This window comes from Sarcophilus harrisii, chromosome 2, assembly GCF_902635505.1.
Source record: "Sarcophilus harrisii chromosome 2, mSarHar1.11, whole genome shotgun sequence".
In the NCBI taxonomy this organism is placed as follows: Eukaryota; Metazoa; Chordata; class Mammalia; order Dasyuromorphia; family Dasyuridae; genus Sarcophilus; species Sarcophilus harrisii.
This window is the reverse complement of record NC_045427.1, coordinates 37,397,076-37,419,060: the sequence shown is the minus strand read 5'-3', so window position 1 is coordinate 37,419,060 and position 21,985 is coordinate 37,397,076. Positions and strand designations below refer to the sequence as shown.

Sequence of the window (21,985 nt, the reverse complement as noted above, 5' to 3'; positions counted from 1 at the left end):
TTCAGAAAGAGTAATTAGTGAAAACTACAGAGATCACTTAATAATTAATACCTATTAGATATCAGGATGGATAAGTATATTTAGGTGAATACAAGGAAAAACTTCCTAATAATTAGAGCTTCTCCCAAAGTGGGATGGTAGCAGGTTCTTCTTCATTGAAGGACTTTGGAAAGAGAATTAATCATTCCTTTTGAGGAATGATGAAGAAGAGATTCCTATTCAGGTATGAACAAGATGACCTTCCAGTTGTGAGAGTCTGTCATGCTCTCTGGCTTTGGCTGCTAATTCCCATAAATCAGAAGGGATTCTTCGCTAACATATGTAAGCAATGCCTTCACAATGGTGTTTGAGAAGATTGAAAATCAGAAAATAGAACAAAGTTATTGGCAGTGGGCTGAGGAAGCAAGTAGAATATTTGAATAATGGAGAAGCAGGAGAAAAGGGAGTTGTTCTTGCCTTCCCTTTCCTCCACGTAGCAGGGTGTGGGCTTCTGAGCTGGCCAGGTTTCTACTCCCTACTGTTGGGCAAGGAGAATCACCAACCTGTTCAGTCTGACTCCCCACCCTCAAATTAGTATGATTTTCTGCTGCTGTTGGTTTCTCTCTCTTGACTGATGAGAGTATATTGGCCAACATTTCTGCCCCCAGACCAAAAAATTAGCCTTGGATTTTTGAGGATGGAGCAATGTTGGTGGAGCTCCTCTGGAGTATAACCTTAACTTGTCCTTAAGGAGAAGAAAAAAATCCTGTTAACACAATAAATATTGGTTTTTTTGTTATCTCCTATCTAATTTTCGTTATCCCATATCTCAAAGATATTGGCCAGGGATGTGAGAGGCCGGCAGTACTTGGGAGGACCAAGAAGTCCAAGAAGTTGCCAGATTCTGAGAATTGTGAGGGCAGTAGGTTCAAGTTTCTCACGTAATGGAATAAATGGCCCATGGGCCATCCTGAGTGGAACAATCCTCAAAGATGCTTTTTCTCTTTTCCTTATGTATTTATAATACCCCATCTCAGTCAGTCAGTATTTATCAACATTTATTAAGTACCTACTATGTTCCAGGCCCCGTGCTGAGCTCTGGGAATACCAAAGAGTCAGATCATAGTCCCTGCCCTTAGGAGCTTACAATATAATAATGGAGGCAACAAGCGAACAAATATGCACAAATAAGCTATGTACAGAACAAATAGGAAGTAAATAAGAGAAGGAATTAAGAGAGAGAGAGAAAAAAATCTCCTACCTCCATGGCTTTATACTGACCATAGTCTAGTCTTGGAATGTATTCTTCTCACCTTTGTCTCACAAAGTCCCTTTCTTCCTTTAAGACTCAGTTTAAATGCCATGTTTTAATCACCCCCAATTTTTACTGCCCTGCTCTCCTCACTATTCTGTGGTTACACATATTTATTCTTTTTTATTTATCCTACAAATACTTTTATCATAATAATAGCTAGTATTTATGTAGTACCTACTATGTGCCAGACATTGTGCTAAGCACTTTATAATCATCTCATTTGAGCTTCACAACAGCTCGGTGAGGTTGATACCATGATTAATTGTCCTCATTTTCCAGGTAAGGAAACTGAGGCAAAAAGAGTTGTGAAGGGACTTACCCAGTAGCACACAGCTGCTAAGTGCTGCAAATCTGAGGATAGATTTGAACTCCGGTCTTCCTGACTCCAATATATGTTCTCATAGTCGCTCTTATTTTAGAATGTAAGTTCCTTAAAGCAAGAGTGGTTTTGTGTGTAAAGGGAGCTCTCAGTGAAATCATAGGTCCAGTGCTGCTCCTGGTCTCCTTTTTGTGTCCCCAGCACCAAGGACAGTGCTCAGCGCACAGTAGGAAGCTTAATAAATGTTTGCTAGTTGCTCCTTGATTTGATATGTGCAGAGTCCGCTAATGGGAGCTAGGGCTCAGTGGGGAGACAACCTTAAGGTCTAAAGGTAAGGGTGTGAAGGAAGAGGGGGAAAAGTATCAGAGACAGGGCTTGCCAAAAAAAGAAAGAAAGAAAGAAAGAAAGAAAGCAAGCAATGGGAGGAGGTACAGTCAGGTGGTGCAATAGATAGAGCACCAGCCCTGGAGTTAGGAGGACCTGAATTTAAATCTAGCCTTGGATGCTTATTAGCTGTATCACACTGGAAAAGACTCTTAGCCTTAACTGTCTCCAAAACAAATAAAAGCAATGGGTTTAGTCTTCAAAGACCCACTTTTTATTTCTGGTTTTGCCAGGAAATCCCTTTATAATCTTTGACAATTTTAGGGTTCTCTTTTTCCTCCTCTATTCAGTAAAGGAGGGGGCTTAAGTGATTGCTAAGGCATCCTTTATCTCCACCAGCCTATTGTAATCTAAGGCCTCTTTGCAGCTCAGCTCTAACACTCTATAGTCTATGTTTCAACATCCTATTATTCTAGGAAGAGAATAATAGCATTGCTAAGAATAGCTAGCATTTACGGAGTGCCTGAAGATTTGCAGCACATAGTACGCAGGTTCTCTCCTCCTCACAACATCCCTGGGAGGGAGATGAAACTGAGCCTGAGACAGGTGAAGTGTGCCCGCATTCACATGGCTAAGAAAAAGCCCAGTTCTTAATTCCAAGTTTAGACATCGAAGCACAGAGTGGTTTTTGTGCTACAGAAGTTTAGCAGAGATTTAGGTCTCTGCTCTGTGCAGTTTTATAATTTCCCAGCAAATGAGATATTTGCAAAATGCTTAGCACAATACCTGGCACATAGTAGGTATTTCATAAATGCTTTTTTCCTCCTCTTCCTAAGAAGAGGACCTAAGAAAGGTCCTAAACCTAAGAAAGGATAGAAATTGCTCTTTCCCTCATCCAATCATTACTCCATAATTTTTTATCCATTAGATACCTTCTTCCATGTGCCTAATTCTAGATTAGCACCTGTTTTTTGCTAAGTCTGGCCCACTGTCTATTCCACAATGGCCAGGGATTGAACTGGATCTTATTGCAGCCATCCCCGAGAGTTTTTCCCGTGATAGTCATCTGACCCTGTCCTAAGTGAATGGATGAGGCAGACACAATTACATATTGTTTCTCCCACTAGTCCCTCTATCTACAGCACCTTCCTTGCCTTCCTCCCCTCAGGCAAAACATGCCCAAAAATCACATCCTCTGTCCTCCTCTGGGAGTCTGGCCGGATTTATCTGTTATCTCCCCTATTAGCCTGGGCCGGGTGCCCAAGAATGAAGACTGAGTCCCCCATGATCGGCAAACTGTTCCCTTGGATTCCTCCCTTAGTGCTGACCTTGGAACTCTGCTACAAACAGATGTTCACAATGTTGGCTGACAGAGGAAGGGGAGGGAAGTGGCTGCTGCCAAAGTGACAAAACAGCTCTTTCGTCCACTGGAGATTAAGGGGCTTAGAAACATCTCAGGCCATTGACAGACAAGAGGGAGTGAGCTCAAGGTTGAATCCTGAGCCTGTAATCATCGATGGCTTTGGTGACAGCTGCGATCCATCCTCAAGTAAAGATTGGGAAACCGAGGCACCAGTTAAGTCATTTGTCAGAATATAAGATCCCTTAGCTAGCAAAGTCAGAAGAGCAAGTCCAGTCCCTGCATTTCATAGATGGGGAATGCCGGGGCTAGTGCTGAAGGAACTTGGGTAGTGGGGAGACCTTGCCTACGAGTCTGGAGACCTGAGTTTGAGTTAAGTGTGGAATAATTTTGGACAGTTACTTCTGAGTGAAGGGATGCATCCGGCATACTAAATGGATGAGATATAAGACTCAGATTGATTGTGGTGGCAAAGAATAGGAAACTGAGGGAATGTCCATCAATTAGGGAATGGCTGAACAAGTGGTGGTAAATGAATGTAACGTGCTTTAAGTCAAGATAAGCAGGCTAATGTCAGAAAAAAACTAGAAAGACTTTCATGAACTGCTGCTGAGTGAAATGAGCAGAACCAGGAGAACATTGTACACGACAACAGCAAGATGATGATCTTGACACACTTAGCTCAAGACAATTCCCAAAGACTCATGATGGAAAATGCCATCCACCTCCAGAGAAAGAGCTATGGAACCCAAATGTGGATGGAGGCATTCTGCATTCACTTTTTTTGTTGTTTTATCTCTCTCGTGGCTTTTCCCCTTTAATCTGGTTCTTTCACAAGACTCATGTCAAAATAGGTTTAATGTGATTGTACTTGTATAACCTATATCCAATTGCTTGCCATTTTGGGGAGGGAGAAGGAGAGGAAGGGAGAAAAAATTTGGAATTCAAAATTTTGTAAAAGTAAATGTTGAAAACTAGTCTTACATGTAATTGGGAAAAAATACTATTAGGTGTGAGAAAAAAAAACTGAGCACCTTCTGCAAGAGCCTCTTCCAGAGGCTAGTGTTGGCTGGTTATCCCTTACATATGTCATTTGTATGGTGTCTCCTCCAATAAATTTGAGCCACTAGAGACTAGGGGTTGTATTTACCTTTTTGTGTGTCCCCAACATTTAGCCCAGAGTCTGGAACAGAGTAGGTCCTTAATAAATGCTTCTTGACCTATTGATTCCCCCTCCTTGGGCCCCAACTTCCACACTGGCAAAATGAGAGTGTTAGATTGTGTAATCTCAAAAGTCTCTCTAGATTAAAACAAATCCATGATTTTAGGACTTTCCTGAAGACTCTCCTTTTTTCCTCAAGGTGTTAAGCCCCATAATCCTGTTCCCAGAATAACCCCGTACTCTACCCCCTCTAGAAGATTAGGGACTGGGGCTACTCTTTGTAAATCTTGATGACATTCAAGGCGAAACCTGCCCCCCTCCCCAGGTGAGCAGTTCAGTGGCTGGTACCAAGCTGGCCTGCAGGTCATGTCTATCAGTAGTTATCAATGGAACAAACAGCAGCAGGACTATAAAAGTGGGAGAAGCTGGTGGGGCGCTCCAGTCCTAGAGGCCAGCCACCATGAAGCTATTGTGCAGCCTCCTGGTCCTCTCTGGCCTCTGCTGGGGCCTCAGCACCAGCCAATACGCCCCAGACCTTATCACCTCGCTGCCCGGCTTGGCTGAGCTGCCCAACTTCAAGCAATGGTCTGGCTACCTCCAGGCTGGCTTGGACAAATACTTCCATTACTGGTGAGTTCCTGGACATGAGAGGGATCAGATTTAGACTGGTCTGGGCCAGACAGCATCAGTACTGGGGGGAAAGATGGCAGTTTCAATCTCCTTGATCAGGATCCCTGCCTCTGCTCTGTTATCACCCAAGCTTTTGGGATAAAACTGTTGTATATCCCGGGCCCTTTGGACAGACTAGGGAAGCCTGTGGACCCTTCTCAAAATCATGTATTTAAATGTGTAAAATAAAATATATGGGCTTACAAAGGAAATCAATGTGAATGTCAATCTAAATTCCTAAATTCACAGATCCCTAGAAATCTCTCCATGGATCCCTTTGAGGATTCTAGGCTTGAGGCTGAGATTCCAAGGGTATCACTCATTAAAGTTCCATGTGATGCATTGGAAACTCAGAAAAGGGTAAGGGAAGAGAATGAGGTCAGAGACCACATTGTGGTCTTATAGAAGGAGAAGTAGGTCTTCAAATTCTATCTCTGCCTTCTATTAGCTATGTGAACTTGGAAAAGTTATTTAACTTCTTGGGAGTTCATATTCCTTCTTAGAATGATGAAATCAAACAAGATAATCTCAAAGTTCCCTCCCAGGTCCACATCCTATGGTCTTATGATCCTAAGTCAACCACTCAACCCCTTCCCAATAGAAAAGAAAAACTTCCTGATCCTATTCTCAATTAATCAACAAAATATAAGAGATAAGGGGCTGGACATGGTGCAAAGGAACAGACAAGGAAAGGAAAGATGAAGAGTTAACCATCCCCCCAAAAAACTTCTAACTCCCAGGAGACAAGAGTATAATCACTGTACCACTGGGAGAAGGGCTGAGACTGGATACTGGAACTTTTCCAGTTTTACAAGTGTCAGACCAAGCCCTAATGTTGTGTTACAGTGATTTTTTAAAGGCATTCAAGTAATTTCCTCATATATATCTGGCCAATACAAAAATTCATGGTTAACTCCCAAATTCCCATTCCATTCTCCATTATTCTCAGGAACAAGAAGCCTTCTCTGTGAACCTGTTTTTATTTAGAAAAGCTGTCTACTTCATCAGAGAAGATGGATTTTTCTCTTCCTGACCTTATAGGTTTGTGGAATCCCAAGGAAACCCGGAGTCTGACCCCTTGGTGCTTTGGCTCAATGGAGGCCCTGGTTGCAGTTCCATGGAAGGCTTATTGGCAGAGAATGGTCCCTTCAGGGTGAGGATGGGGAAATTTCCAGGTTTGGGGAGGTTTCCTTTATGTCCTGGCTTCCAATCTGAAACAGTGAGTGGTGGCTTTGTGCGGGCCAATACCATCTGTCTCTCTCTTTCTGTGCAGATAAATGATGATGGTTCCCTCTACATGAACCCCTATAGCTGGAATCTAGTGGCTAATGTGCTGTACCTGGAGTCACCAGCTGGAGTGGGTTATTCCTACTCTTCTAGCCAGAACTATAAAATTGATGATCAGCAGGTAAGTGGACATGAAGAAAAGGGACAGAGCCTATTGTGTGAGAGTGGGAGGAGGATGGCTCAAGTACTTTTAAATCCAAGAACAAAATGGCCCCATCATAAGTCGAGAAAGGTTTAGATTAGATGGTCTCAAAGTCTCTAGCCTTCTATGATACTATCTGCTAAGATTCTTTCCAGCTGTCATTCCATGTTCTAAGAAACTCCCTCCAGCTGTCTCTCTGTATTGTAATATTTTATTTTCTTAGGTCCCTTCCAACTCCTATAGTCACATTGATGAGCTCACACATTCTGTCTTCAAAGGTTTTGTCCACTCATTCCATGTTCTAGCATTTTATTTCCTAAGTTTTCTTTCATCTACCATTCTTTGCTCTAGATCTCTATTTCTTTCCAGCTCTAACATTTAGTGCTCTAAAGAAAATCTCTTTTGGTTTTGACATTCTATTCTCCAAGGTCCCTTACGACTCTGATTTTCTGTGACTCTATGACCATTTGGTTTGGGTCTGTAGGTGGCAGCTGATAATTACCAGGCTCTACAGAGCTTCTTCGCCAAGTTCCCCAACTTCACCAGCAATGACTTCTATGTGTTCGGAGAGAGCTATGCTGGGGTCTACGTGCCCTCTCTCAGTGCTCAGATTGTTAAGGGTCCAGCCTCCATCAACTTTAAGGTCAGTATAGATGTTATTATTATTTATCCTTCATTTGTGAAGAGGAGCAATGATATGACTTGTGCATGAATTGGGTTGAAATGAGACAGAGTTGCACTAAATTGTCAGGTGCAGTCTTTCTTCCCAAGTTTTTGAAGTCCAGTGGCAGGACAAAAGTCAAGGCAATTGGCAATGGCCCAGCACACAGTAGATGACCAAGCTCTAAGCATTCCCCAGTGTTTGCTTGAGCTGCCTTTGTGGCCACTGGAATAAATTGTTCTTATCACCCATTCCACCAGGGAAAGTTTTAACATCCTTGGGGCAGATTTCCCCCAACTCACTGACAGGTTTGAGGCTTGTGCAAAACATTCTAGTATCTTTTCCAAGAAAATCTCAAATAGGATCAAAAATGATTCATCTCAGAGGTGCTGGTCCTCAGGAACACCCCATACATCCCAGGGAGTTCTGTCCGAGTCTGAACCAGTTACCAGCTAATCTTCCAACCCAGAAGTTAACATGAAGGAATCTGTCTCTCTTCAGCTAATGTGTTTTGGTCACGGAGGATCTGGGATGGAAGAGCAGTGGAGCCTGCCTGTGCTGGGGCTTCCTGCATTTACATAGTGTTCTTTCTCATCCAGGGCTTTGGTGTAGGGAATGGAATGAACAACTACCAGCTCAATGATGAGACGCTGATTGAGTTCAGTTACTACCATGGCATCATTGGAGACAAGTAAGCTCAGAGGGAATTTTGTGAGTCTGTCTCTCCCTTTTTATCCTATCCTTCTCCCCTCCAAACTTCAGAAAGGTTGGAAGTTGCCTTGCCCTCCCCCATCTCATGCAGCCCGGAATGCATTGCTTGCTTGAGGAAAAGGCAGGGACAGACAGACAAGCTTATTTGTTTAAAAAAAAAATTAAGAAGGCAATAGATACTGCAATTGTGAGGAAAGAAATTGCACCAAGATGGACCAAATGGAAAGGCATTGTGTTTTACTGGAAAGAGCCTTTATATTCCTGTAGCCTAGAAGGGCCAGGCACATAGTAGGTACATAATAAATACTTGATGATTGATTGACTGACTGGTAGACAGATGACCTCCATTAGTATTATTGAGTGGACACAATCTACATAGTTTTGGTCAAACTTCTCTGGGATTCAGTTTTCTCTTCTATGAAATGGAGATTGTCCTTCCCTGAGCTCTCCCGTAGGTTTTATAAGATCCAGGGAGATCTTGGATATAAAGCACTTTGCCAGTTAGTTATAAGCCATTGCTACTCTGATCATCAGAGTCATATATATCTTATTTTCCCTCTAGGATTAAAAATTCCAATAGAACTGGGCCCATTTTATTCATTTCTGTGTACCCCCAAAGTGGCTTTGAATGTTGTAAAAATTTTAAATCTTTTTAATATCTCTTGTTTTTAATCTCTCCTTCCTAAGAGCTTTAGCAGTGACTTTAAAGTCAGCGAAGTGTTGGACAATTATTTTCCCTGCATTACTGGTATAAATCCTACTTGGTCATAGTGTATTATCCTGGGGATGATTTTCTGTAATCTTTTTGCTAATATTTTATTTAAAATTTTAGCATCAATATTCATTAGGGAAATCGGTCTATAATTTTCTTTCTCTTTTCAACCTACTTGGTTTAGATATCAGTACCATGTCTGTGTCATAAAAAGAATTTGGTAGACTCCTTCATTCCCTATTTTTTCAAATAGTTTATGTAGCATTAGAGTTAATTGTTCTTTAAATGTTTGGCAGAATTCACACGTAAATCCATCTGTTCCTGGGGATTTTTTCTTAGGGAGTTAATTAATAGCTTGTTCTATTTCTTTTTCTAAAATGGGACTGTTTAACCAATTTACTTCTTCCTCTGTTAATCTGGGCAGGCTATATTTTTGAAGGTATTATCCCATTTCATTTAAGTTATTGAATTTATTGTCAAAAAGTTGGGCAAAGTAACTCCTAATTATTACTCTAATTTCCTCTTCATTAGTGGCGAGTTCTCCCTTTTCATTTTTAAGACTAACAATTTGATAACAATTATTTTCTTACTTGATCCTCTCAACAACCCTGGGAGTGACTGCTATTATTGCCCCCACAGATGAGGAAACTAAGATTGTCAAAGGGTAAAAATCTTGGGTGGCAGGGGAGAGGAGGAACTAGTAAGCATGTGCTAGTGAACTTTTTTTTTTGAACTTGAGTCTTCCTGACTCCAAACCCAGGGCTCTAATCACTTGCACTAGTTTAGTCCCTTCATCTCTTTCCACCAATGAGCCATCCCTTATAATGAAAAATAAAAAGAAAGAGGAAGGGAAAATGCTACAAGAATACTAATGGAGATCTTCTGTCTACCAGTCAGCCAATCAGTCATCAAGTATTTAGTATGCACCCACTATGTACCTGGCCTTCTAGGCTATAGGAATATAAAGGTTCTTTCCAGTAAAACACAATGCCTTTCATGGATCTATTGATGTTTGAGATGCAACCAGATTACCCACTTGGTAAACTAACCAACAAAATGTACTGGGTTGCACCTTCCTACTTGCATTTCTGCAAAGGAGGAAGGGAACTGCTTCCTCCATCTCTTTTTCTGGAGTTCAGCTCAGTGGATATAACCAGAGAACGTTCAGTTTTGATTGCTTTTTTTGCTGGTGTTATGGGTACTCTTTCCATTTATAACGCTGTGCTCTGTGTCTATGATTTCATTTCCTCCACTTTGCATTATTCCACACCTCCTTGCATTCTCTATATGTTCAGTGACATCCCTTTGCATTCATGCACCAAATTTCTGATCAGCCATATCTTAGTGCAGGGCTCCTGCTTTGTTTCCTGTTCCTCCCACGAAAAGTGCCTCTATATGGGGCGTCCCAAAGCTCTCAGTAGAATTTAAGCTCCCTGCGCAGGGCCTGGGTACATAGAGGGGGCTACACAAATGCTCGTTGGCTTATTGGTTGATTAAATGGACGAGCCCCCAGGATGATTCTCATCTCTTAATTCAAGCCTAATGGGCTCTAGGATGCTCCATTTTTCGAGGTGAAACACATTATAGAGTCCAAGTCCAAGGTTGTTGAGAGGATCAAGCAAGAAAATAATTGTCAAACATTTTGCTGACCTTGGTATTTTATAGATGAGCAAACTGAACCTGGGGAGCAGGGGGGGTTACCGAGATCCCAGCCAGCTCCCAATTAGTGTGAATACTGACTGCCCCAAAGTGGTCGCCCTTATTCGAATGCGGACCATCAGAAATGATAATGGTGTCAAATAGGGTCGCTGCTTCCAGCCCAGGGGAAGGAACCAACCACTTGCCTGGAGGATGACTGAGTCTCAGAGATCAGTAACGCAAGGGTGGCAAGGAGGTGGTGGCCTGAGACCCCCCCCCCTCCGCCGTGCCCCTGGGGATTGGAGGATGGCTCGGGTTGCCCTAGCTGCAAACTCCCTCTGGGGGCGGACCGAGCGCAAGCCCCCGCGCGCCTCCTCCGCTTCTCACTCCCCTCTCACTCTGCCCGCAGCCTCTGGGAGTCCCTGAACACCTACTGCTGCTCCGAGGGCGTCTGCAACTTCTATAACAGCACCCAGGAGCAGTGCCTAGATTCCGTAAGCCTTACCTTCCCCGGCCCAGGAGGTTCGGAGGCCGGCCGGAGGGGCGCACGGGCTGCCCCTAAACCCCAGCCATGAGCCGGCCTCTTAGTTCTCCCCCTTTCTGTGGATTCCTGGGCTGGGAGGGGCGGGGGACGGAGGGGGACCCTTCCCCAGGAAGGTATAGCCCGACCCCAGATCTGGGAGGCTCCGGGATGAAACTCGGGCGCAAGTGCCCCAGAACTCGGAGGGCAACCTAATTTTTGCACTTGGGAGGCAAGAGAGCCTTTGGGATCTCAGAGGTTCTAGTCTGGACAACGCTGGGGGAGTACATGTTCCCTCTTATTGGGTAATCTCTGAACCAGATTACCCTAATCCCACTACTCTCCATCCCACCCCATCCTTACCTTGGGCAGGGCTACCTAGGGATGGGCAGTTTTCGGGTGGGCAGTGGTGGAAAGAAGAGAACCGGGACCAGAAAGTGTGGGCAGTCTAACAGAGCCCCCCACCTGCTCTTTCCACAGATCCTGGAGGCTTACAGAATGATCCAGGGTGTGGGTCTCAATATCTACAACCTGTACGCGCCATGTTGGGGGGCAACGGGATACCAGGAGCGCTATGCGGCTGACATGAGCAACCTGTATCGCCAATACCAGTTCAATGTGGCTGTCCCGGTAAGTAAGAATGACCCGGTAAGTTAGCACAGGGCAGGCTTGGTCTGAGCTGGTCTGAGTCCTGCTGGGCAGCAGCCCTGAAAAGGGGTTCACCTCATGGTGTGATGGAAAAAGGGACAGATTTGGAGTTGGGAGCCAGATCAGGTCCCAACTCAACTCACCTAACTTTTGGGGACACCGTTGTCTTCATCTATAAAATGAAGGGGTTTGATTAAATGACCTTTACAATATTTTTCAGTGCTAATATTATGTGATTTGAGGAGAGCGATTGTTAATATCTCTGAAATTTAATTAGAAGAAAAGAAGGGATTCCAATTTAATTCAACAAACATTAAGAGCAAGGTACTAGCAGGCACTAGCATAAAAAGAGGCACAGAGGTGGATCTCAAGATGCTAATCAAATTAATGGAGGGATTCTTACCCTTTCTTATGTCATAGACCTCTGGTATTATGGTAAAACCTCCAGGGCCCTTCTCAGAATCATATTTTTAAATGCATGAAATAAATCTAGTATTTCAAAGGAAACCAATTGATTTAAGATGCGATTATCCAAAAAAAATTATGTTTTCAAGGGAGTTCTTGATCTAATAGGATAAAAATATATTGTAACAGTTTACTGGGAACATTTTGTACCAAGGAAACCTTGGCCCTAATAGGGTGGAGTCGAGGAGAGATGTGTGTGCTGAGTAGACTGAACCTAAAATTTGTACAAGTTCAAAAGAAACGTCAATAATGGTGATATTCATACCCTTCTAAAGATTTTGCCTGAAATGCCTTCCTCTTCCCTCTTCACATGTTAAATTCCTTATTCTTTGCAGCCCAATTCATACTCTACCTCCACTCAAAAGCTTTCTCTGATCCACCCAGGCCAGTAATGACTTTTCCTTTCTAGGTCCTCATGATGATCTTCATATATGACCCTCTCCAACATGATTATTATGCATTTAATATATTTTATTTTCATATCATAGTTATTTGTGTGTGTCATGACCCCCTACTCAGAATATGGGCTTCTTGAAAGTGAGCACTGTTGTACTTCTGTTTGTATTTCCAGAGCTCACCACTTTTATACAAAGCAAGCACTTAACAAGTGCTATATCCATTCATTCATTCACTCTAGAATTGTCCTTGTCTCATCTGACTTTTGAATCTCCTTCAGTGCCTAGCCCAGGGTCTCCCAGGAAGTATCACTCAAGAATGATTTGAGATTTTAAAGTTACCTGGGTTCCATCTATTTTCCTTACCATCTATTTCCTTTTTGAAACTGCCTCTGCTATACCCTGGATAGAGGGAGGTATTTGATATAGTTGAAAGAGCCCTGGTCTTGTAACCTTCATTCAATTTTCTTATCTCTAAAATAGATGATACTTATACTACTTACAGAATTGTGAGAATGAAATGAGGTCCGTATTATTACTGTGATGGGAGCACAGTTGGAAAGGAAGAGATGGTCTTGGGATGAGGGGTTAAAAAGGAAACTTGGTGTTGTTAGAGAGGGGAGAGGCACCCTAAAAGGGAAAATGAATAAATCTCAAAGAGCATTTTGTGAAGGTTCAGTCTTGGGTAGGAGGCGTGGGAGGGAGCAACTCAAGAATCCGTTCCAGAGGTTTCTGGGCTTTTGACATGTTTCCTCCCTTTTCCCTTGTTGGCCATTAGCCCCCTGGAGCCCCCATCCCAGGAGTTCCCAAGTGCATCAATGCCACAGCTATGTATGTGTGGTTGAACCAAAACAATGTGAGACAGGCCCTCCACATCCCTGGATTCCTTCCCAACTGGGAGCTTTGCAGGTGAGTCAGCCTTTTGCTGTTCTGTGCATAGGGAAAAGTCTCTTGGTCCTTCAAATGACTACATAGTCGTTGCTCAAGCTCCCAGTGGAACTTTGGGTGATTTCCTTTGGGGCTTACTAACAAGAACAAATACACACACACACACACACACACACACACACACACACACACACACACATGGTGGAGGGAGAAGGCTAAATGGGAAGATTGTTTTGCATGGAGAGAAATTGTTGAGTTCAGATCAAGAAACTGATGAGCAATGAACAGATGAATGAGTTTAATGAAAAAGCTATTATTAAGCACTTAAAATGTACAGAGCACTGTGCTAAGTACTGAAGGTACAAATAAAAATGGGGACAATATTCTCAAGGAGCTAACATTCTAATGGAGGAGACACATATGTAGGAGATTTCAGTTTTAAATCAATGGAAAAGTTCCATGGTCATCATGATAATGGTTATTTTAATTCCCATTTCCTATTATCCCTAGAACTTAGAATTTCGTGAGGGATTAATAAATCCTCATTCATTCATTCAATCACAGTACCTTCTTTACTATATAAAAATATAGTTTATTAATAAACTATAACCATTTCTGTTGTTGAGCCACTTGACAAGGCTAAGTTCTTGGGTGATGAGAATTTTCTCTTCCTTGTCTTCAGTAGTTGCCACATCTATCTCCTTCCCCCATGGTGGCTCCAAGCTCAATGCTAGTGACAAAGCCAACAGTTTGGCAATGAAATTCCCAGGGCTCTTAGCCTCAGGCTCCTGAGCTACAGAAAGTAGGGTGAGGGTTAAGAAAAGGGTCCTAGAGATTAAAAACGTGAGCACTGTCCTCAAATATTCAAAGGGGTCTCCCTGGGATTGTGGGATTAAAGTTTTAGAACCTTAATTCCCATCCATGTACTCACATCCCTGGATTTCAATCATTTTCACTCTCCATCCCCCTTGTCTGGGACACTCTCCTTCCGTTCTGATTGTTGACCTCTTTAGCATCCTTTAAATCCCAATTAAAATTCCATCTTCTACAAGAAGCCCTCTGAAACCCTCTTAATTCCAGTGCCTTCCCTCTGTTAATTGTTTCCTATCTTTTCTATATGTAGTTTGCTTTTTAAATTTTTGTTTTCATATTATCGTCTCCATTGGATTAAGAGCTCCTTAAAGATGACTATCTTTTGCTTTTTTTTTTTTAATTCCCAGCACAGTGCCTGGCATGGATTAGGCGTTCAATAAATATTTATTAATTTTGGTTTGATATTGATTTGTTTTGACCCTCAATCTACCTCTTCTATAGTTTTTTTGATCTGTTCCTCCTTTTCCTCTTCCTCCCTCCAGTACCCAGGTGACTTCTCAATACCAGAGGCAATACATGGACATGGCTCCCTTCTACCAGGAGTTACTACAGAGCAACGTCCGTATCTTGGTGTACAATGGGGACACTGACATGGCCTGCAACTTCTTGGGAGCAGAGAAGTTTGTGGAGTCCTTGAATCAGCCTGTGAGAACAGAAGGGGGTGGTTGAACTGCAAGGTCAGGGTGGAGGGCTTGGAAACAGTATGGGAACCTCCTGTTTAGGACACATTTGTATCTAGGAAGATAAGATTTCTAAAAGAAGTTACAAAAGAACAGCCTGCCTTCTGGTGTGGGGGAGATGTACTTTGAAAAAGTAGCTAGAAGTTGAGGTTCAGACTAAATGCTTCAGAGTCATCTCCTCCTCTCTAGTAGCCACAATTTCAGGGGATAGCTGAGACAATACTCTTAAAGTTGCTTTGAGGGAATGAGGAGGATGCTGGAGGTCGATGATTTTGTGTCATTCTGTCTAGCTGAGCCCAGGGAACAGTAAGTATTTAGTAAGTGCTTATGAAATTTACTGTTTGTCCCCCCTTTCTCTGGTTCTCACAGGTGATGACCACCTATCAGCCCTGGTACTATCAAAGGCAGGTTGCAGGATTCTTCAAGGAATATGAGCAAATCACCTTTCTTACTGTCAAGGTAAGGTACCCTCTCCCCTGCTCACCACTATTCTACAGAGAATGGGACAACTCTTTTCCCCCTTTTTAATATTTTTATTTTTTCAATTACATGTAAAACTTTGAGTTCCAGATTCCCTCTCTTACCCCACCTTGCCCTTCATGAGAAGGTCCATATGAAGTTGTGCAAAATATTTCCATAAAAGTCATGTTGCAATAGAATAACATATATTGGCTTATTTGCCATCTAGGGGAGGGGATGGGGGAAGGAGGGGAAAATTTGGAACACAAGGTTTCCCAAGGGTCAATGTTGAAAAATTACCCATACATATGCTTTGAAAATAAAAAGCTTTAATAGAAAAGAGTCACATTGCAAAAAGAAATATAGATCTCCTCCCCCCCAAAAAAGACCCTGAAAAAGTTTTTTTTTTTTAAGTATACTTTAATCTGCAAGCTCTTGCAGGATTTGAACCCATGCTTGTTCTCCTGGAGGACTGCTGAAAGGGAGAGAATCTTTCCAAGAGAAACCTAATGAAAACATCAGAACTAGGTATTAATGGACAGAGGCAGCTAGGCAGAGTGAAGAGGTATTTGGATTTAGAGCCAAAGGTCCTAGATTTATTATTTAAGCTCTCCTTATGTGATAGTGTGACCTTCACTCGGTCTCTTTTTCTGTAAAAGGAAGAGATTGGACTAGATTAGTGTTTTTAAGCTTTTTGGTCTCAGGACCCCTTCACACTTTTAATTTTTTTTTTTAACAATCTGAGTTTTTTTTTTAAGAGCAATTAGAGCCTAAATATTTAGTATCCTTCTTTTGCTGTTATTTGAATGATTTCTTTTGTCCTAGGTTTGTTTCTTTGTTGCATCATATAATCATTTATAGATCCCATCTCCCAGTGAATTGATTCTGCCTTTAAGAAATAAAAAGTTAAAAAATACAGAATACAATATGATGGACAACCTTAAAAATTATAACCCAACCAAAGAGCTTTGCTCACATGGGTTATATTTATCTATTTGTGTGTATTTTGTCTCTCCCTTCAACTGTAAGCTCTTTGAAGGAAGGACTACCTTTTGTTTCTTTTTGTATCCCTTGTGCTTAGCACAGTGATTAACACATATCAGACACTTAATAAGTATTTATCATTGGTTATTCTATGGATTTTTACTGCATTCAAAATTAAAACATTTTAGGATTATTATGAAAATATATTTGGCCTCTAGGATCCCCAGGGTCCCTAGACTATACTAGCAGAACAAGGAGTGAGGTCAACTTTAATGTTTCTTCTTCTGGTTATATGGGAATGGAAGTGTTGCTGAAGAGAATGGGAGCCAGGAAAAATAATCTTACTACTATGCTCTTAAGATTCTCAAGAAGGCAAAGGGGGGAACGAAAAATCAAAGTCAAAAGGGCTCAAAAGCCATTAGCATTTGCTAAGTACCTACTATGTATAAAGCCATGCTACATGGTGAGAATTCAAAGATTAAAAAATACAATCTCTATTCTCTTACATCCTCTGTTGACTTGCCTCTAGAGAAGAGATAATGTACCTGACTGTAGCTTCTCTATACTATCGGCCTCTTTGTGTTGTAGATGGTAGTTGGAGTGGAGGGAAGAGGACTAGATAAGTCTGATTGGAACAGAAGATTCACAAGGTTCTATATATATCCATTCTGTTCTATTCTCTCTCTCTCTCTGCCCCTCTTTTCTCTCTCTCTCTCCCTCTTTCTTTCTCTCTCTCTCTCCTCTTTCTTTCTTTCTCTCTCTCTCCCTCTTTCTTTCTCTCTCTCTTTCTTTCTCTCTCTCTCCCTTTTTTTTTTTTTCTCTTTCTCTTTTCTTTCTTTTTTTCTTCTTCTTTCTTTTTTTTTTTCCCTCTTTTTTCTCCCCCTTTTTTATTTCCCTTTTTTTTTAAATTTTTTTCCCTTTTTTTCCTTTTTTTTCTCTTTCTTCTCCCTCTTTTCTTCCTCTTTTCCTCTTTCTTTCTTCTCTTTCCCTTTTTTTTTTCTTTCCCCCCTTTCTTTTTTCCCTCTTTCTTTCTCTCTCTCCCCCCTTTTTTCTTTCTCTCTTCTTCCCTCTTTTTTCTTTCTCTCTCTTTCCCCTCTTTTTCTTTTTCTCTCTCCCTTTCTTTCTTTCTTCTCTCCCTCTTTTCTTCCTCTTTCTTTCTTTCTCTCCCCCCTCTTTCTTTTTTCTCTCTCCTCTTTCTTTCTTTTCTCTCTCCCCCTTTTTTTCTCTCTCCCCTCTTTTTTTCTCTCCCTCTTTCTTTCTTTCCCTTTTTTTCTTCTTCCCTCTTTCTTCTCCTCTCCCCTTTTTTCTCTCTCTCCCTCCTCTTTCTTTCTTTTTCTTCTTCTCTCCCCTCTTTCTTTCTTTCTCTCCCTTTCCCCTTTCTTTCTTTCTTCCCCTCTTTCTCTCTCCCTCTTTCTTTCTCTCTCTCCCTCTTTCTTTCTCTCTCTCCCCTCTTTCTTTCTCTTTCTTTCTTTCTCTCCCCTCTTTCTTTCTTTCTCTCTCTCCCCTCTTTCTTTCTTTCTCTCTCTCTCCCTCTTTCTTTCTTTCTCTCTCTCCCTCTTTCTTTCTTTCTCTCTCTCCCCCTCTTTCTTTCTTTCTCTCTCTCTCCCCCTCTTTCTTTCTCTCTCTCCCTCTTTCTTTCTTTCTCTCCCTCCCTTTCTTTCTCTCCCCCTCTTCTTTCTCTCTCTCCCCTTTCTTTTTCTTTCTCTCCCTCTTTTTTTTTCTCTCTCCCCTCTTTCTTTCTTTTCTCTCTCCCTCTTTCTTTTTTTTCTCTCTTCCTCTTTCTTTCTTCCCTCTCCCCTCTTTTTTTCTTTTTTCTCTCCCTTTTTCCTCCCTTTTTTTCTCTCCCTCTCCCTCTTTCTTTTTTTCTTTTCTCTCTCTCTTTCTTTCTTTCTCTCTCCCTCTTTTCTCTCTCTCCCTCTTTTTTTCTCTCTCCCTCTTTCTTTCTTTCTCTCCCCTCTTTCTTTCTCTCTCTCCCTCTTTCTTCTCTCTCTCTCCCTCTTTCTTTCTTTCTCTCTCCCTCTTTTTTTCTTCTCTCCCTTTCTTTTTTCTCTCTCTCTCCCTCTTTCTTTCTCTCCCCCTTTCTTTCTCTCCTCTCTCTCTCTTTCTTTCTTTCTCTCTCCCTATTTTTCTCTCTCCCTCTTTCTTTCTCTCTCCCTCTCTCCCTCTTTCTTTCTTTCTCTCTCTCTCCCTCTTTCTTTCTTTCTCTTCCTTTCTCTCTCTCTCTTCCTTCCTTCCTTTCTCTTTTTTTCTTTCTTTCCAGTTGGAGTTAATGTTGTCCAGGTCCCACTATAAATGTTATACTTTTTTGAACTCATCTTTCTGACTCCCAGTTTGGTGCTCTATGCACTGTGCTGTCTACCTGCCCCATATACATCCATTCCATCTAGCATTTGTGGTTTTAGCTGTACAAATTAATAATAAGCTAGCATCTATCTAATGCTTTACGATTGACAAAGCACTTTAGATATATTATCTCATTTTATATTCACAACAACTCTAAGAAGGGTGGGGCTATTATTATTTTTGTCTCCATTTGACAGAGAAGTAAACTGAGGCTGGTAAGGATTTAATGACTTGCCCAAGATAATAGAGCTAAGTAAGTGTCTGAGGCAGAATTTGAATCTGGATATTCCTGTCCCCAGTACTCTGGCTTCTGCCTGTAGCAGAACGTGATTGAAGTGCATCTAGTTAGGTTTGGGTGGTCCTCTGGGCAAGCAGGTACGTTTGGCTGCCATCTTTCTGTGGTGTTACTGGTATCTCATGAATAACTTTAGCTCAAGCCAAGAGATCTCGCTTAGCTCCACATCTTCCCATCTCCTAGGCATGACTTCAGACAGTGATACCTGGGATTGCCTCATCCCTATTACATCTGACACACTGGCCACAGGACCCTGCTTTCACACATTTGGGGAACTTGTTTCCATTTGGATTCTGCTCTGGAGTCCTCTTTACCTCTCTTTCTGACTCACAGGGTTCTGGACACATGGTTCCCCAGTACCGACCAGCTCAGGCTCTGAAGATGTTTGAGTGTTTCCTCAAGAACACCACATACCTGTGATCTTACCCTGCTGCTGGTAAGAACTAGTGGGCAAATATTTAATATATATTGAATTACTTGCAATGTAGAGAGGGTGTGAGGGGAAGGGAGGGAAAAAAAAACACACACACACACAGAACTGGTGGGTAGCTTCTGCTCCTGGATTTCACTTCCTGTGACCCTTGCCTTCTTTCACATACTGGGTATGGCCTTTGATGACACCTGAGCTGTTACTGCATTGTGGCTTCCTGGACCAGGTTTTTTGGTTTGTTTGTTTGTTTTTTTAAAGGAAGGGCAGGAATACAGAAAACTGATAGAAAGAGGGAGACAGCCGTAAGAAGGAGGGAGCCAGTTGTGGGAGGAGGGGGACTCAGAGCTGAGGTTATTTGAGATGTAGGTCCCAATTCTCCCACAAATCTACCAAGTAATGTTGAGTAGATCACTTAATTTTTCTGGATCATCTGTAAAATGATGACAGGAGATAGAGCACCAAGCCTGCTCTCAGAAAGATGTAATTTCAGATTTGGCTTCACAATTTAGTATACCTGTGTCACTCTAGGCAAATCGGATAACACTTCTGTTTGCCTCTCTGCCTCAGTTTCCCAAGCTGTAAAATGGTAGCACCTACTTACCAGGGTTATTATGAAGATCAAATAAGATATTTATAAAGCCCTTAAACTAAAACCTAAAATGTTAAAGAAGTGATGTGATGACTCACATTTATAGAGGGGTTAGGGTTAGAGAACTGTTTTCTTTCAACATTAGGTTTTGAATGCCTGACTTTTCCTACTTTTTTTTCAGATTCATAAAGGGTAAGTGACTCAGTGACTTGCCAAGAGAAGGTATCAAAATGACAACTCAAAACCAGATCCTCCACCTGGAAATCCAAAGCTCTATCTATTGTTCCATTCATAATAATTATACCTAAATACTAAGTCATTGAGAAACTCCAGAGAAGGGAGAAATGTTTTGAAAGCATACATTTCTATGTTAAATATCAATCATCAGGGGCATTAGAAACATTCTCATTCATATTCTCTCTCTCTCTCTCTCTCTCTCTCTCTCTCTCTCTCTCTCTCTCTCTGGAAACTTCTTTCTTTTTTTGCCCACATAGGTACTTCCCAGGCTGCTTATTACTAATCCTGATAGCAGGCCTGGGGTCCTTGAAAAGCACCCATGATTGGCAGCCCATCCAGCAATCCCAGTTTCTCCAAATGAATAACTCTCGGCAAGTTTTCAAGGATTAAAAAAGATTTCAATTTCTACAATAAAAAGTTGTTTCCAAATGTGTTCTTGGTCTCCATCTAACCTCTGCTAGTTAGGGAGAATTAGTCTCTCTGACAAGCTTCTATCTCCTTCTCCCCACCACCTCTCCTTCACCTCCAGATCTCCAGAGGTGTGCCTCAGGCTGTGTACTTCCTGGAACAGGGGGTAGAAGTGAGACATAATCATAGACTCGGAGATCTTAGAAACAGAAGGAACTTTAAGAGATAATAATAGCCAGTCCCATCACTCCAACTCACGTCTATATAACACTTTACGCTTTGCCATGTGTCTTCCTTGTGTGGTAAGCAACACAAATACCATTATTCCCATTTTATGGTTGAGGAAGCAGAGTTAAAAAGGTACAAAGACTTGTTCTGGTCACAAGACCAGTTAAGTGGCTGCTCCTTTCTCTGCAGTGTCCTGCCTTCAGGCAGATAAGGTATTTATTCATAATGAACCTCTGTAAAATTATAAGCTCAATCAGTGATGTGCATTGTACTTAGTGTTCTGGGGAGGTCTTGTAATCCCAATTGGGTGTGGGGTACTTCCCTCATAGATGCTTATCATGACCCCTCCACTGGGATTCTCAGCAATGGCTTATCTATCCAATATTCCAGAGGGCTTCCTCTGGTTCGATTGATATTTCAGGGACACAAGGACAGCACTGAAGTTGTGTCTTATCTTTCCCATTTGCTACATACACAGCCAGCCAGACACCTTTTTTCGGTGATCATTGATGTCCCTTTCCACCACCTCTCTCCCACAAGTCACTGTAAGGTTATATAGACTGCTGATACCCATTGTCCATCTTTTCATTGTCCTTTGGGTCACCTAGCAGGTCTGATTCTCTGAGAGTGCAGAATTCAGTGAATTGCAGTCATATAATATCGTAGAGAAAATGTTGGTACAAGATATGTATTATTTGGTTATTAGGTAGAAGTCATCAACTACACTGAGTTCTCTTATTTTCTTTCCAATGTGATTTGTATAGACCAAGAGCATGATGGGGATTAAAAGGAATCCTTATCCCAGCTCCATTCAGTTTCTTTGTAATTTTACTGAGAACTTTGAGGATAATTTTCAGGGACTCAGGTGGGCAACCAGGGCAGCAGTTAAAAGGACTTCAGTCAAATAATAGTTTAAAATGGGGTGATTCAAGTGGCAGGAGAGAAGTTTAGTTCAAAAGACAGACTTAAATGACTGAGGCTTTCTAGCTAGTTAGTGGGCAGGTTGGCTACTGAAGGCTAGGTACTATAAGCAGAGATCTCCATTTCAAAAGTGATAACAAAGCTCCTGGGGCAATCTTACAAAAGAGCTGAAAGACCCTTCCCCACAGTGGGAGAAAAAGGCTACAAAATAACTGGAGAGCAGCAAAAGTTCAAGAGAAAACCAGCTGTGACCAGCAACAATAGCAGAAACTATCTCAGCCTGACCTTATTACTGGAAGAAATCAGCATCACTTCAGAAAAACAATCAAGAAAAGGAGTTTCC

At 41.9% G+C, this 21,985-nt stretch overlaps 1 protein-coding gene across 1 annotated transcript; it reads left to right on the top strand.

The window, feature by feature from the left end:
• Window positions 1–4,919: 4,919 nt before the first annotated feature.
• On the top strand, window positions 4,920–20,514 carry LOC100915300 (lysosomal protective protein-like). The gene is made up of 13 exons (XM_031949222.1): window positions 4,920–5,089; window positions 6,170–6,281; window positions 6,402–6,536; window positions 7,042–7,200; window positions 7,818–7,909; window positions 10,536–10,773; window positions 11,280–11,429; window positions 13,086–13,216; window positions 14,551–14,713; window positions 15,118–15,207; window positions 19,163–19,265; window positions 20,030–20,040; window positions 20,343–20,514. The coding sequence occupies exons 1-11, from the start codon at window positions 4,920–4,922 to the stop codon at window positions 19,247–19,249; spliced, it is 1,527 nt and encodes a 508-aa protein (XP_031805082.1). The 3' UTR covers window positions 19,250–19,265; window positions 20,030–20,040; window positions 20,343–20,514.
• The last annotated feature ends 1,471 nt before the right edge of the window (window positions 20,515–21,985 follow it).

Coding starts and splice junctions, on each gene's coding strand:
- LOC100915300 (XM_031949222.1), top strand. CDS start 4,920: ATGAAGCTATTGTGCAGCCTCCTGGTCCTCTCTGGCCTCTGCTGGGGC. Junction 6,537..7,041: donor ATAAAATTGATGATCAGCAG/GTAAGTGGACAT, acceptor TTGGGTCTGTAG/GTGGCAGCTGATAATTACCA. Junction 7,910..10,535: donor CATGGCATCATTGGAGACAA/GTAAGCTCAGAG, acceptor GGTGGCAAGGAG/GTGGTGGCCTGAGACCCCCC.